The 15,378-nt window shown below is 38.2% G+C and overlaps 1 protein-coding gene across 5 annotated transcripts in view; it reads left to right on the forward strand.

Moving 5' to 3' along the window:
* Positions 1-273: 273 nt before the first annotated feature.
* The window catches only part of LOC135678388 (uncharacterized), a 56,643-nt gene continuing 41,538 nt past the window's right edge, over positions 274-15,378 (forward strand). For all 5 annotated transcript variants that reach the window (XR_010514932.1, XR_010514934.1, XR_010514935.1 and 2 more), the window contains exons 1-5: positions 274-617; positions 697-945; positions 7,749-7,827; positions 9,937-10,012; positions 10,092-10,411. Coding sequence is in view for 2 of the 5 variants with exons in the window: in XM_065191137.1 (XP_065047209.1) it covers positions 291-617; positions 697-945; positions 7,749-7,827; positions 9,937-10,012; positions 10,092-10,411 (1,051 nt within the window). In the remaining 3 variants the exon portion in view is untranslated. The remainder of the gene's footprint in view (positions 618-696; positions 946-7,748; positions 7,828-9,936; positions 10,013-10,091; positions 10,412-15,378) is intronic.

The following is a 15,378-nucleotide window of genomic DNA, read 5'->3' on the forward strand; positions in this document are numbered from 1 at the left end:
AATAATAATCATAAGAATTATATATATAATTCAGAGTATTTTGATGATCTCTCATGCTAAAGAGATTGATTTACGATAAAATATTAAAATAAAATATTTTAAAATAAAATATTTAAACAATAATCATAGTAATAATAATAATCATAATAATTTTATCCAAAGTTAACCATCGTCCCTTCCATATTTATCAATTTAAAAAAAGAAAATATAAAAGAAGCAGAAATGCGATGCTGTTTAGCCCATAAAAGCTAGTCCACTGGTCTTCCACGTTTCTCTGCCTCTCCGACCCAATGACCGAGCCCGTGCCCTTCGAAACCCTTTTCCCTGGCGAAAGCTACCCGTCTCTCCACCAAAACCCTAACCCTCTCCCTCTCCCTCTCCCTCTCCCTCTGCGGGTCTCTTACACGTCCCACTCATCGGAGGCACCGCCATGGGAGGCTCTCGCTCGAGTTTGGCTCTCTTCTCTACCTATGAGCCACCAACCTTCGGTTGCGGAGATCGACGCCTGGATCGAATCGAACCGTGCCTCTCTTCCGGATGACCTCCAGTCTGTTCCCCGCCTCCATCTCCATCACCGGATTCTCTCCCTCCATGATCCTTCCCGCAGCTTGAATCAGGTGCTTGCCTGAAGCCAGCAGCTTCGTCGTTCAAAAGCCTGTTACTTCCTTTAAATACTTGAGTTTGGTCTCCCTGCAGGTTGATCTGAGTAATGAGGCGGAGTTCCCGTATCGATTTCAACGCACGGACTTGTGGAAACCTGTTTATAGATGGTTGGAATCATTGGATAAAGACGTGCTGGTCAATGCAAAAGAGATATCAGAATGGTTGGCAGCAAACCCGGAGGTCACGGAGAGGTTGTTCTCCAAGCATTCTCGGTACCATATGATGCACTACATTCAGAGAATGCATTTAAAATTGCTCAAAAAGAGGGGGAAGTTGCCAAAGGTGCTAAGTTTGACCATTTTACTGGAACATTTCTTCTTCATGTTTGCTTTTCTTAGTTGAGATTAGCAGCCGCCTTAATGATCAGTTAAAGCATGCTCTATCTGGGTTTGTTTTTTCAATTACAAATCTTGTATTGTCCTGTGCAAGTGTGATTACTGAATGCTGGAAATTTTGCCAATGTTATTGATGAATAATCTTTCTACTGGTTGAAATAAATTTCCACTTCACATTTGTGTATTTGTTGGCTAGTGTAGCTAGAATACCTTGTAAGATTAATCATGGCCATGTTTTCACAGTGCCAAAGTGAACAAAATAATTTGTAATGATGATATCATAAATTGTTAGTCACTGCTTATCATTTGCCTTTGTACTATGTTCGAAACATTAACTGTTTAGAACTCTTGCAATTTTAAAATTTGTTTTTTTTTTTCTGCCTTGCATGTTCTTCAGTTTTCTTTGCATTGATAAACTCCGAGTTATATTTCATGTAGCTTGATCTCATTTATTTGTGTTATTAATATTTTGCTTTTTTAGACCATTGGTTAATTGGTTGATATGGATGTAATCCTAGTTTACTAGAGTATATCAGAATCACGATCCCATAATTTTAATCACAATATCTAATTGCTTCTTACGTAATGGTCTTTGGATCCGAGTGGAGATAGATATGTATAGCTAAGGTAAACTTTGGAAAACTTTGAATATTGCTCGTTATTTTCTGTATCTTTGAATTTGTCATAGAGCAATCTCAAGAACTCAATGCATCGCACTTTGTTTTCCTGATGCACACATGATGCAAAATATGACACATGTTTATGACAAATCATCTTCTATGATGTAATTGCATGTGTGGTATGAAAAATCAACTCTACCACTGGATTGTCTATTTTCAGAGCACTTGGTTATCATAACAACATGATTACCAAGTCACAACTTTAAACTATGGAGACACTACTTTCTTTGGCCACACTGGTCCTATCAACAAAGAACAGAATAGCTCCTATTCTTGTTCTGGACGATTGGGTTTGGGAAAATGAATTGTTCACATTATATATTTGCTATTGTAATATCTAGAAATTAGGTATTCAAGCTCCTATTCTTGGCTCATAGTTTTAAACCAGATCATTCTAGCACAAACAATATTTCACTCTTATTGTTACATATATAGGTCAAGTTCACAGTTTTTTTTACATAGGGAATACAATTTACTTATTCTAAGGAAGTGGTCACTAGCGTATTAATATTTAAGTATTTGGATAAAAATATGATTTTGAGAGATTGGTCAGTCTTTGAATCTCCTAGAAACTGGGAATTAATCAGGATCAGTTGGGAGTGAATTGATCCATGGGCTCATCTAGGATAATTGCGGTTCCAGTCCAATCTTGCTGCTTGTGAGCTATGTATCCAATCTAAAAATCCATCTGACTAAGGAGAACACTATATGCACAGGTTATCCAATATTTATGGTTTTTTATTTTCATAGAACTCAAGATAATTTTATTTAGACTTTTCGAAGAAATTTTCTAGGAAGATTATACGCTTCATATATATTGTTCTTTTAGTTCAAACTTCTGAAATATCATTAAGCATGACTCATGTTCAGTCTTGATAGTCTGACAAACTTCAAACTATTAAAAATATGAGAATGCATCACTTACGCTTGGGATGTGTCATCATGTCTTGATATGCCAAAACAGAGTTTGAACCAGATTTGTAAGAAGATTATATAATCCTAAGCATAATCTAATCAGATGATTCAACACTGGCTAGTCTGAACAAGGGCATCTCGTCAAAGCATTATAATAAATAACCAATTTTTATATGTATGGTTACACAATTTGAACCTTAACGAGAAATTGTGATTTCTGGTATGGTTCTTGAACAATCGCTTGCATGCTCCAAATGTTTGCGTATAGTTCTAATGCTTTTGAAGGATTCTGGAGATAATGTAAATTTCAAATGATCACTGAAAAATAAATTTAATTAAATGTCTAACCTTTAAATTGATTCAACATCCAATAATATCCCATCTGGATTTTGATAATCTGCACATAGATCTTTCATAATTAATTGAAGCTCCAGATATTTAGAACCTCAATCTGCTTACTTAGTTCATGGCTTTAAAACTCTGTTTCTCCTGAAATGGTAACAAGAACAATAGAGGTATCATATCATATGTTCCAAAAGTGAGGAAGAAGGGGAGAATAGGAAAGAAGAGAAACGGGACCCATGGTTGTCAAGTGATCAGCTATGACCCAAAGAGAGATAGGTGGCTTAGAAGCTTGAAACATAATGTGTGTGTGTGTGGGAGACAGTGAAATACACTTAAGTAGAGGTAGATATGGTTTGGTTTGTTTATCACAATAATGCATCAAGTTTAATGGGTCTTTGGTGCTGCAATGTTAGCAAATTGTGCTATATTATTATTCTATTCATTTTCTGCTCATCATAGTAATTATGATGCTTATGTTGTGACCTCATTTATAAAATGTGAATTTTATTTTCTTTCTTATTAAATATGATTAACTGAACATGCTTATGCACTCATGGTCAAGTTTGGTTTGGTCTGGTGTTCCCAAGTGTTGCAGCACTTGTAGTAACATGCAAAAAGACATAAGTTGTCACTTTTGATGCGTAATGACTGATATGTTCATTACACCGTAGTATTTTTGATTGATAATTGATATGTAGCTGTGGGATACTATTGTGGAACTCCACAAAGAAAACAAAAATTATCCATGTCTCATGGATTTTGGTCGAGGATGTTGAAGTTGCGATATTGATTATGTGTACCCTCCTGTCTTCTCTAAAATGGTTCCACAGAACCCAATTTAAAAATTCTTTTTGGCACATTTATCTGCCTACACTGACAGGAAACATTGAACAAGAGAGAACTCAGATTGATGAAAAGGAATGGTGCTAGATTTCTGAACTTATCTTTTCAATGATGACAAAGCTGCATCTTTTTACTCACAAAAGCAGTATCATCAAGTCCAAACACATGGCCGTTTGGGTTTTCCTCCATTTCTCTTATCTTCTATTCTTGTACTTTCTCCATCTCTCTTTTCCTGTGTTTTTTCTTACTATACTAAGCAACATACTTTGTTTCCATTTTCTTTTATCCTTTTCATATGTTATTATACTTATCTTTGCCATGTGAATGACTATCAAGCTAATCTTGTTGCGCCATGGAAAGTTTTTTTTTTCTAAATTATATCTCAAAGATCGAGACAATCATGGGCTTCAAAAAATTTGTCCATAGTTGGTGATGGATGGAGAAAGTCAAGCAGAAAACATAATGTGACCAATTTAATGGCTTCATAAGAGACTCCTGTGTTCTTGAAAGCTATTGATACAACTGATGAAATTAATAATCCTAATTTTTGTTGCAAGATTATTGGTTTATCTAGCACCATATATGGTACAGCTAATTCAAATGATGCATCATTTTGTGAGGCAGAAGGCAGGAAATGAACACATTTTTGTCAATATTGAATATGTCTGCATGCTATAATGCAATCTGGAGCAACATGCAAATGAGAGGAGGCTATTAGATTGGGCAAACAGAGATGTACGCTTAATTAGAATCTTTTGGCCAGTATTGAATAGCAATGTACACAGAATCTTAAAGTTGATGTTTCTTGTCATGGTAACTAACTTCTCTAAGTGTGAAATTAAACTATTATGTGTCAGGAACCTTCTTATTCATGATAACCGATGAGCATCAAGAGTTTTATAAACTTGAAATACCCAAAAGACCTAGAAGGTCATAGAACTCTTGCATAGCTATGTACTTTTGGAGCAAATTTACTTATTTGACAATAAAACCTAAATCTTCCATGTTATAGGCCACAATACTAATAAGTTGATGGCTTAATGCTTTATATAACATATGAAAACATGGTTTGATTATTGAAGGAAGTGCTGAGAAGAATAATATTTTCTTTATGAAAGTAATTTTGTGATATGTTTCATAAAGTACAACTGCAATGAACAAATAAGATTAGCATGCTTCTACCTGAAAATTATTGTGAAGGTGGTTCAGTGAATATTATATGTCATCTTGATGTGGAGTCTTGTAGGTGGTGCAATTTTTTCGTTCATTCATCTGAATAAATTTCGTTATTAGCACGGACAATTTTGTACACTGCAGACAACTTTGTCCAAGCACAAGCTCTTTGTTCATGGGACTATTTTCATCCTACATCATGATGGTGTAATTTAGTGTGCAATGCATCATTGACAGTATAGGTACTTGTTTTGTGCTTAGCATGAGGAATAGTAATATCTATATTGGGTACTTTTGCTGGCTAATATTATCTGACAACCATTGTAAATTGTCTTTTATTACTGACTTATAACAAAATTATTTTGTTGCTTCTCCACCTTGTCCAGAAAGAAATTAGAGCATTTTTGTGCTAATAGCTGATAGGAGAAGATGTCAGTGGTCATCAAAACATATCAAGGGTAACTTTATGTACACAAATATGTTGCTTATAATTATTGGAAGATGATTACTTACTGGATAGTCCTTCATTGTATAGAGATGTTGGTGGCGAAGTTTTAATTTTTGATGGGGAACTAACAAATTTGTCTCTTCATGACTTGATCATAGAGGTGGTGAAATTCGATTCCATAAACTAGGACTAGGAACTTAGGTTAAGTCTTTTGTCATGTTATTGTTCGATGCTCTGGCCTATGGGTGTTTTTTTGTGTACATACTGATTTGAACTTCCTTAAGCAATATACTGTGAAGCATTTGGTTTCCTTGGTTAAGATATGTTTAACCATTTATTAGAAAGTGTAGTGCCATATGGATAGAATTCTCTTTGTTCACACACACACACACACACACACACACATATATATGTATATATATGTATATATATGTATATGTATGTATATACTAGTGATTTAAAAAGGCGCTCGGGCGAGGCGAGATGAGACCCAACTCGCCTCGCCCGAGCGCCTCATTTAATGGCTAGGTAGCGGGCTTCAAAGAGGTGCCGCTTAGGCGCTCGCCCGAGCCCAAGCGCGAGGCGCTTCGGGCGAGTGCTCAGTTTAAACCAGGTGACTGGCTGCGGCAACGACAACGGAGAGGGGCAGCGAGCGCTCGATTAGTTGGTTCGATTGAACCAACTAACACATACATATCAGCCTCCCCCTCGCGACTTCCCCTAACCCTACGCCTGATTCCGTTGTCTCTCTCTACCGTTGCCACTGTTGTTGCCTCTCTCCGCTACCATTGCTTCTCTTCGTTATCGCTGCTTTCCGCTACCGCTGTCGTTGTTTTCCACTTCCATTACCGCTGCTCTCCGTTGCCACTACCATTGCCTCTCTCCGCTGCCACTGCTCTCCGTTGTTGCCCGCTATCGCTGCTCTCCGCTACTGCTTGTTGCTGCTGTCGTTGCTCTCAGGCAACAGCCTCTTGTCCGCGACTCAGTTCTCACCTCATCTCGGTCTCCTCACACTCTACTCTTCTCTTCTACTATTAACAGTAGAAAATATTTTAAAATATTAAAATATATTTATGTTTTAATATTTTAGAGTGCCTTGCTTCGCTCGATTGAGCGCCTAGTGCCTCAGGTGTTTTGGGACCTCGGCGCCTAGCACTTTTTAAATAACCGATATATATATATATATATATATATATATATATATATATATATATATATATATATATATATAGCCCCATAACTTGGGGAGAAGGGGTGTCTCCTCACAAAGGGGGTTGAGTGACCAGGCTCGGGTGATTATTTACCAAAGACACAAGTCTTTGCAAAGTCGTAAGGCCATGCATGGGGGTTGACACCTGCCTAGTGCTAGAAGGTCAAGGAAGTTGGTGACCTAATGATAGGGGAGCCAGCGATTGAAGCCTCCGTGAGCGGCGGCCGTAACTATAGTGGTCCTTAGGTAGTGATACTCTTTTTCGGGTAAGATTCGACCCGCACAAAAGGCATAACGATCTGGGAACTATCTAAGATAGAGGCTCGGTGTAATAGACATGTTTGTGAAGATGAGGACTATCCACACCTAGACAAAAAGGCCCTATGAAGCTTTACTGTTCCTTAGGATTGGCCTTTGGGCCTTTCTTGTGCAGCTTAGGTGAAAAGCAAAGTATATATGTTTACACTTGTTTATGTTTTGTTACTTTTTGGCTGTGACCTTATAGGAATGTTCTTTAATATTTCCATACTGCTAATGTCCTGCATCTAAAAGTGAAATCACATGCTTGGGAGATTTTAATTGATTGTTTTTGTTGTGAGGGTTTTGGAGTGTTGGTCTCACAATAAGGCTGTCATTTTGTGACTTGGATGACCAGTGAGTCCGGGAAGCTACCTCTCTGCTGGCAGATAAAGACACATGTATTGACCCTCCCCATTTTGTTGTACACTAGGCCACCTTTTTTATTTTGTGGGTTTTCAGTTAGTATCTTGATCTGCTTGCATTAGCTAGGAAACCTCTTCTCCATTTATATCAATAGATCCCCCTTTTCGTTTCACATAATTTATATATGTAGGATGAGATGTTAGTTTAACTTTTAACATAAAAACGTTGATATTTAGATTTTGTTTATATATTTGTTGTTCTGGACCATGAATTAAATTATAATGTCACCTATGGGATCTTAATGACTTAATCAATTGTCTTTGTTGAATATGGTTGATTCATTTGTCACTTTCCAGGGAAGATTCACATTCTCGTGACACTCCTGTTATGCTTATGGATTTTGTTTTTACGGAGCTCTCAGTATTTGATTTTGAGTATACCAATTTAAGAAAAATTAACAATTATGAGAACAGGGTCTTCAACTATCAGCTGCGAGGGCTTCGGTAAAGTCTGTGAATGGTGGGGTGATGACAAGGGAAATTACTCTTCAACGTACGATTTCCACTAAATTATTTTGTGAAAGTATTTTCTTTTGCAATGGTATTAGATCATATCTTAAATAGTGTTTTTAGCTGGAATACTATTCTTTTTTAACCTTTGTATTATCTTGTGCATTATAGTATGTGATCACAACATCTTTTGCTAGCTTTATATTCAAGCAAAAACTTAAAAGAAATATGAATTGTTTGAAGAAATTGTTGCCATTGCATGCAAGCTGATCAAAAGATATGGATGCCTGGTTAAGAAAGTGGCATACATCATTAGCGATCAACAAATTAAACTTTTGATAAACATTGACTCATTGTTGAGATGAATTAGTTCTAAAAGTACACTTACTCATCTCCATAGAGTTTTTGAAAATGATGTTTCGACAATTTTTAGCTTAAAGAAATGTGTACTTTGTGAATGTCTTTGATTCATATCTAGTCAAATCCAAGGCCATCGATGGAGGCAATACATTTTCAATTCCTTCTACTCCATATATGTTTATAAGTAGATGAATTATGTGAAGATTATACAATCAACACTCAATACATTTTATCCTGTACTGGAGCTACACCTAATTGTTCGTGGATGAAAATATTTCTTATTCTTTTTTTTTTCTTGGTACACTGCATATTCACATCTCAGCTGCACTAACCTATTCTACTTGTTATTCCTTAAATTCTCAACTTCCAATCCATAATGCATTAGTTTTCTTTACAATTTTCTTAATTCTAAAGAGCAATGTGATTGGTTGCTTTTTTGATTAATTTGAAAAATTACTTGTATGAAGTAAAATAGTATATCTCTATTCTAGTCCTTGTGTAGTTTGTTATGAATGGTTTAAGTGTACCTAGGGAAAAGAGAGCTCTAATGGCTTAGTTCTTGAATTTACTCCTAAAATTTGAGAGGTTATTCAAGCATTTTAGTTGGTTATATCTATTCAACTTCCATAGTAGAAAAGCAAGTTTAGTGGCTTGGAACGCTAGCTCTTTACCAAAAGTGAAATTGGATATAAAACTTTATGGTCACACTTTACTTTTAGGGGTTTCTGTCATACAGTCAGAGCTCTGCGACCTTACTATATCCACTTGGTTGTTTAGATCAACATCAGCATGTTTTTTAGAATTAAAATATCCATACTTGATTTTCATTCGCATCTTTGGTTTATGGTTAGTCCTATGTGGATGCATGATGAATTAAATTCTACCAGTACTTTAATGAAGACAATTTCTAACAATTTAGTGTTTATAACCTTTTCACAAGTTGGACTTAGTGACAGCTAAATTATGATGCCTTTATGTAAATCTAATTATGGCAGAATTGACTAATTTCCAGTATCTAGTTCTGCCAAATGTCTTCTAGAACAGTAATATTGTTGGTTTTAGTATCCCATCCGCAACCACTTCATGGTGCTTGTCAGACTATTTTGAAAGATCCCATATCCCATATTTTGGGATATGAGATCTTTAAAAATAGTCCTCCAAGTTCTACCGGGAAACATTCTGATCAAATTATTCTTCCTTTGGTAACCTCCTTGACCATGATATCAAAAAAAGCTTTTTACATCACTGCCGAAATTGCAGGATCCTGCATCTCGGTTATCAAATTGCATCTACAAGCATCAATTTAGAAAAAAAACAAGTGGCTAGTATAATCACTTCATTATTATATAATTAAATAAAATTTGTCTTTTAGGAACACCTCCATCTCAGCTTTGCAGGATCCATTAAGATCGCTTACAAACAGATTGTTAAAGTAAAAAAAAATGATCTTGACAATTAACTAATTGAAAAAAAGAACACACTTCTCAATAATGCAAAATAAAACAGCTGAGTTGAATATATGGAAAAAAGACAACAGGGTTTATTATAATTTCCCTGCAACTGTAATTATTTTTGACTGGGTTTGTGAATGTTTAGCTAGTTTTCTCATGATATGTTGTGTTACTTTTCTCTTTATTGTTTTCTGTTTGGTGGTTGGAAGAATACACACATCTTTCTTTGCTTTTGCATGATTGTCCCACTGTGGTAATGCTATCTGCCTGGGGAAGGAACACCTACAGAAAAATGTACATGTAGTACAGTGCTCATTTGCTACCTCTTATGTTCTTTTCAGGCAAACTTCCAAACAGTACAAGGGAGAATGGAACAGTATTGCACAAAAACAAAGAAGCTTTTCTTCGATATGAACTGTAAGTGGCAAAATTGTATCTTTTCATATTACTGATTTTAGTATGACACTTGCATTCAGTAATATTTTGATATTTCCAGTTTAACAGATTTGCAGAACCAGCTAACAAGTGTCCTCTTAAAGCAAAAGCATGCAATGAATTCTAAAAATTCCTACCCATCCTGTTTGGTAGAACAAATGCCTGGAAATGCTACCACTTCTCAATCATCCGATAAAGGTAGCAAAGATGCTTGTTGCCAGATTGTTCCTGGGGATGCATCTCTCAATCAAGGTGTGGTGAATATTCATGTCACTGAACTGTCAAAAACTACAATACTATCAGAGATCAAGAGTGGGCAAAAAAGAAAGCAAAGTCCTATCATTGTGACTCCTGCATGGTCTTATAGTGAAGCATCATCTGGTATGTTCCTCTAATTCTGAGGTTGTATAGGCTAGACCTTGTCATTTGCAGTTTCAGTGTTCGGCATGTTGATATTTTACACCTTTTAGAAATTATTTCTTAGAAGTATAAGTTGCAAATTGTATATCAATTGATCACAATTATACATTTTTCTGGTTGCTACTTATTTTTTTATTCAGGATATAACATCACCAACTGCATGCAGAATCTTTTACCTTGCCTTTTCTAATATACTCTTTTCAGAAGATTCTGAATTGATAGTATGATAAAAAATTCATTTTTGCAGCATGTCAACATAGCACTGTAGTGAGTGCTACAACCTTAAAACTTCATTTGTTGTTTTGAACTTTTGATAACTTGAGCGATCAACTGTCTTTGCTTGTTATCAGCTTGTTCTTGCTGTGAGTAACAACTCCTACCAATATTTTATCAATGAGTGTTGATGATGGAATTTCTCTTTTCCATTGCTAATTTGCTAGATATTTGTCTTTTACCGATTTAAGCATGCTTGATGTAGAATTTTATTATGTATGATAGGAAGCATGTATCATTTATATTAAAATGAAAACTATACAACGATAATAACAAGAACAACAACAACGATAAAACCGTAAGTTGCAACTATTTGGGGTCGGTTACATGAATCTTTTGTTATCGTTGAGATCTATATAAAGTCATATATTAAGTTAAGATTATTTAAATCTTTATTTATAGTTTTTATTAAAATCTTTTTAGATCCCCTCTATCTCTCCTCATTCTAGGGTTTATCGTACCATAGAATATCATGTGGTACAACAAGTGACTGATATGCAGACCACCTTGTACCGGATAGTATATACTAAATGGCTCTGTATCGTTCGATATGGTTTTGTACCACTCGGTAACGGTCGGAATTTGACTGTTATCGACTTGTGCCAATCGGTAATGATCGAATTTCGACTACTACTGACGAATTACTCAGATCTGACCCTTTTCAATAGTTAGATCCATTTAAAAGGATTTTTAAACCCTTTCCTCCTCCTCTTTCACCGCTTTTCACTCTCTGAAACTACTATACTCTCTCAATCTCTTTCTCACTCTTTTATCTAATTCTCACATTTGCACTCTCTAAAACTTCATAAAGTTGCGATTTGTGGATTAGATCAAGCTTGGAAGGTTAATTAGGGCGGATTAACACCTAAGTTAAGGAATAACTTTTTAATCAAAGGTATGTAGATAGTTTCTCAATCATATCTAGCAACCTGCTCATCTTGAGACATGACGGTGACTTGTACAATAGTGCCTTGATCGATGATGGTTGCGTTATTGGGGAGTCGATGATTCTGTTTATACAGTTTGAGGGTGGTACATGGATCAAGGAGCAGTATTTTCTATATGCCACCCAAGATTTAGATCATGGAGCTTGACATGATAGTTGGTCATTCATTTACGAGTAGCAGTACGATGATAGTTGGTCATTCTTCTTCGAGTAGCAATATGGTGATAAATCTGATGATACAGAGTAGTAAATTAGTGACATAAGTAAAGTTTCGACATTCTTCATGCTTCGCACCAATACATGCCACAATCATACTTGCCTTAAGAGTTGTTTTGAACATGTGTGGTTTACGACAATCCAGTGATTTCAATAGGCGCTCGAGCGCTTGCCTAGGCGGGCGAGGCGAGGCGAGGCTCGAGCGCCTCGCTTCATTTCCATGCGACGCGCTTCAAAGAGGCGCCGCTTGGGCGCTCGCCCGAGCCTAGGCGCCGGGCGCTTCGGGTGAGCTCTTGGGTTAAACTAGGCGATCGAACCAGCGTTTTAGGTCTGGTTCGGTCTCCGGTGCTTTAGTTGGTTCAATCGATATTAGCGTGACTTCCCCAACCCTAACCCTGCTCGTCGTTCACGCTACTACCGTCGCTGCTCGCTGCTGCTGTCGCCACTCTCGCTGCTGCTGTCGCTCTCGCTGCCGCTCTCGTTGTCGCTCTCGCTACCGTTACCGCTACTGTTGTCATCGCTCGTCGCTCTCGCTGCCACCGCTATCGCTCCCATTGTCGTCGCTCGCCACTCCTGCTCCCGTTGCCATTGCTACCATTGCCACTGTCTTCGCTCGCCGCTTCCGCTCCTGCTCCCGTTACTGCTACCGCTGTTCGCTGCTACTGTTGCCACTGTCCCCGCTCCCGTTCTCGCTGCTTGCTGCTGCCGGTGCCACTGTCGTCTCTTGCTGCTCCCGTTGTCGTTGTTGCCGCTATCATCACTCGCAGCTGTTGCTCCCGCTCTTCTCAGTCAACACTCTCAGTCTTCCGACTCTTCCCTTACACTCTTCTCCTATTTCGATAGTATATTGTTAACAATATACAATATACTGTTAACTGTATTCTAGTAATAGTATTTGTATTTATTAGATTAATTTAATAGCATATTTTGATTTAAAAATTTAAATAATTATATTTATTAATTATATTGTATATTTTTATATTTTAGCACCTCACTTCGCTCGAGCGAGCGCCTAGCGCCTCGGGCGTTTTTGGACCTTGGCGCATAGCGCTTTTTAAATCACTACGCCAATCATGCTATTATCATCACTATATTGATGCACCAATGACATACAGTGTATTGGTATATTATGTTGCGGGATTAATTTCATGATTGGGTATGACAAACATATATATATATATATATATATATATCGAGGACCCCGATTCATTGCCCGTAGAGTCCCGTCGTTCTTTTTGGTGGTAGAACCAAATATATCTATCGATTGATTATTTAATTCATCTAAATCTTAAAGTTTAAGTTGTTTAACAAATAATTAATAATTCAAATAATTTTTTTGTAGATAATTCAATATCAATGGAAGGACGGTTTGGAACGTACCATAAAGTTACTCAAAGCCAAAAAAAGACATGTGTCATTATTCTTTCATAATTTAGATTATTTTGCTAAAATTATATTTATTTCCAACTTAAAAACTCTAATCTATTTTTTTTTTTTTTTTAGAAAATTTTGCAGCCATTTTTGGCCTTTTTTCGTGTTATCGGTATGCTTTGTTGTATCAACACATGGTATGTTGGTATGGAGTGATATGTACCATACCGTCGGTTGGTCAGTATATTATTTCAGATCGGTAAGGTGAGCCTTGCCTCGTACCAGGGTCTGCCGTACTGAACTGTACCGCCCGATACGGGCAGTACGTACCGGTCCGACAGGTTGTCGGTACGCGGACCGCCTGTTACCGGTCCGAGTGCACTGTAGCACTGTAGCAGTGCTACAATACTCGGCACACCTGGGTGTACCGCTCTGTCACGGACTTAGCTGGTTTTGCCTAAGTCGTGCGGCACCCTTGCGTGTCCGTCCGCAAAGGTCAGCCTCCCCGAAGCCTCCCATTGTCCCTTAGGACCACCAAAAGAGAGAACGAGTTAGAGAGAATGCCTCAATCGGGATCCACAAGCAAACATCTCCGAAAAACACTTCATAGACAATGCAAATTACAAACAGACTTTACAAGCTCTGAACAGTGGCACAACAAAGGGTAAAATGGTCTATTACAGACTGAGAATCTCTCGCACGTGTCCACATGACACAACCTTTATTTACAAGCCTAAAGAGGCCACCAACCCAACTAAAATGGGACTATTAAACCTTCGGCCGTCCCTCTACATGCTGTACAAGGCATGAACATGCCAAAAGACACGGACATACATAAGCATTACATCAAACATCCTGTTTCGAAGTTTGTCCGTGACATTCTCCCCCACTTATTCCTTCGATGTCCTCGTTGAAGTCTTTGTCGACACTGCAACTCCTCGCCTTTGTTGAGTCTTCAATCTTCTGCTCCAGCTACAATGCGCCTCTTGGCTCCTTGCTGCTCTCCACTGCTGTTTTTGAGTAGTCGAACCTTTGATCCGCCATGCTGCTTCAACTCACCAATGACTCTGACTCTGGTGTGGGGTTGGCTGAGTTGTGTTGATCCTTGTTGATTCTTGCGGATCCCCCAGATGAAGGAAAAGACCATCCTTACTGCGCCAGTCTCTCAAATTCCTCATGCTGCTTGAACTGGGTGGATGCTTGTTGGAGCTTTAACGAGCATCGTCTCGCAAACTTCTGAAGTTTTGGGTCCTTCCTCCACAAAATTTGCTCATTGACTCTTCTTTCACTTAGTTGTCACATCCAAGTAGGTTTGCATCACTTCCGCTTTCAATTGGCATTTCGTTGGGAAATGAAGCGGACAATCTACTCTCAGTAGCACTGATCACCGTTGGTGAGGATTTGACAACTATTGTCTTTCATTATCTTTGAAGGGGCTTTGAACTTATGCAGAGCTCCTCTGCTGGATAGATAAGAGAATTGGGGTACTCGGTTTCGCCCATTCTCTTAAGAGTTGAGAAGGCAAAGGTTACTTGATTTCGCCTGCCTCCTCGAGGTTGTACTCCATGCATCGAGCTGGTTACTGGCCTTCGCCTGCTCTTTGCTCACACTTCTGAAGCACTTGAAGTGTTTGCACTCTTTGCGTTGAGTTAGTTACTGTGATTCACCTTCTCAATGCCATCGAACTTCTGGAATGCAGGAAGTTTTCATCCCAACTTGGAGTAATTCTCTCATAGGTTTGGTCGCCTCTGGGATTGTACCGTCTTCTCCATCAACCCTGTCGCCTACTCCACTGAGTAGCAACGGTACAACACCGCGTACTGTCTGCTTCGTTCCTTGGTTATGCACACTTGCATGACCCGAAGTCCTTCACTTTCGGCTATCTTGATGAGAAGCTCATTGACACCGGTCCTACGAAGTTCCTCGGCCTTTGCCCTTCAGCCTTGTCTCGGTACTTAGAGATTGCCTCTGCATGCTCCACCTCCTCGGCCCCTTTCACGACCAAGTGCTCTCCCTCCATGAGAGCAAGGGATCAATGACTTTCGCGGAAGTCCCGCCTCTGCGGTACCATGGCGCTGCCATGCCCATGGCACTACTATCCGTCGCCTCGCATCTACATCCC

The sequence above is a fragment of the Musa acuminata genome, chromosome BXJ1-1 (genome assembly GCF_036884655.1).
Source record: "Musa acuminata AAA Group cultivar baxijiao chromosome BXJ1-1, Cavendish_Baxijiao_AAA, whole genome shotgun sequence".
NCBI lineage: Eukaryota > Viridiplantae > Streptophyta > Magnoliopsida > Zingiberales > Musaceae > Musa > Musa acuminata.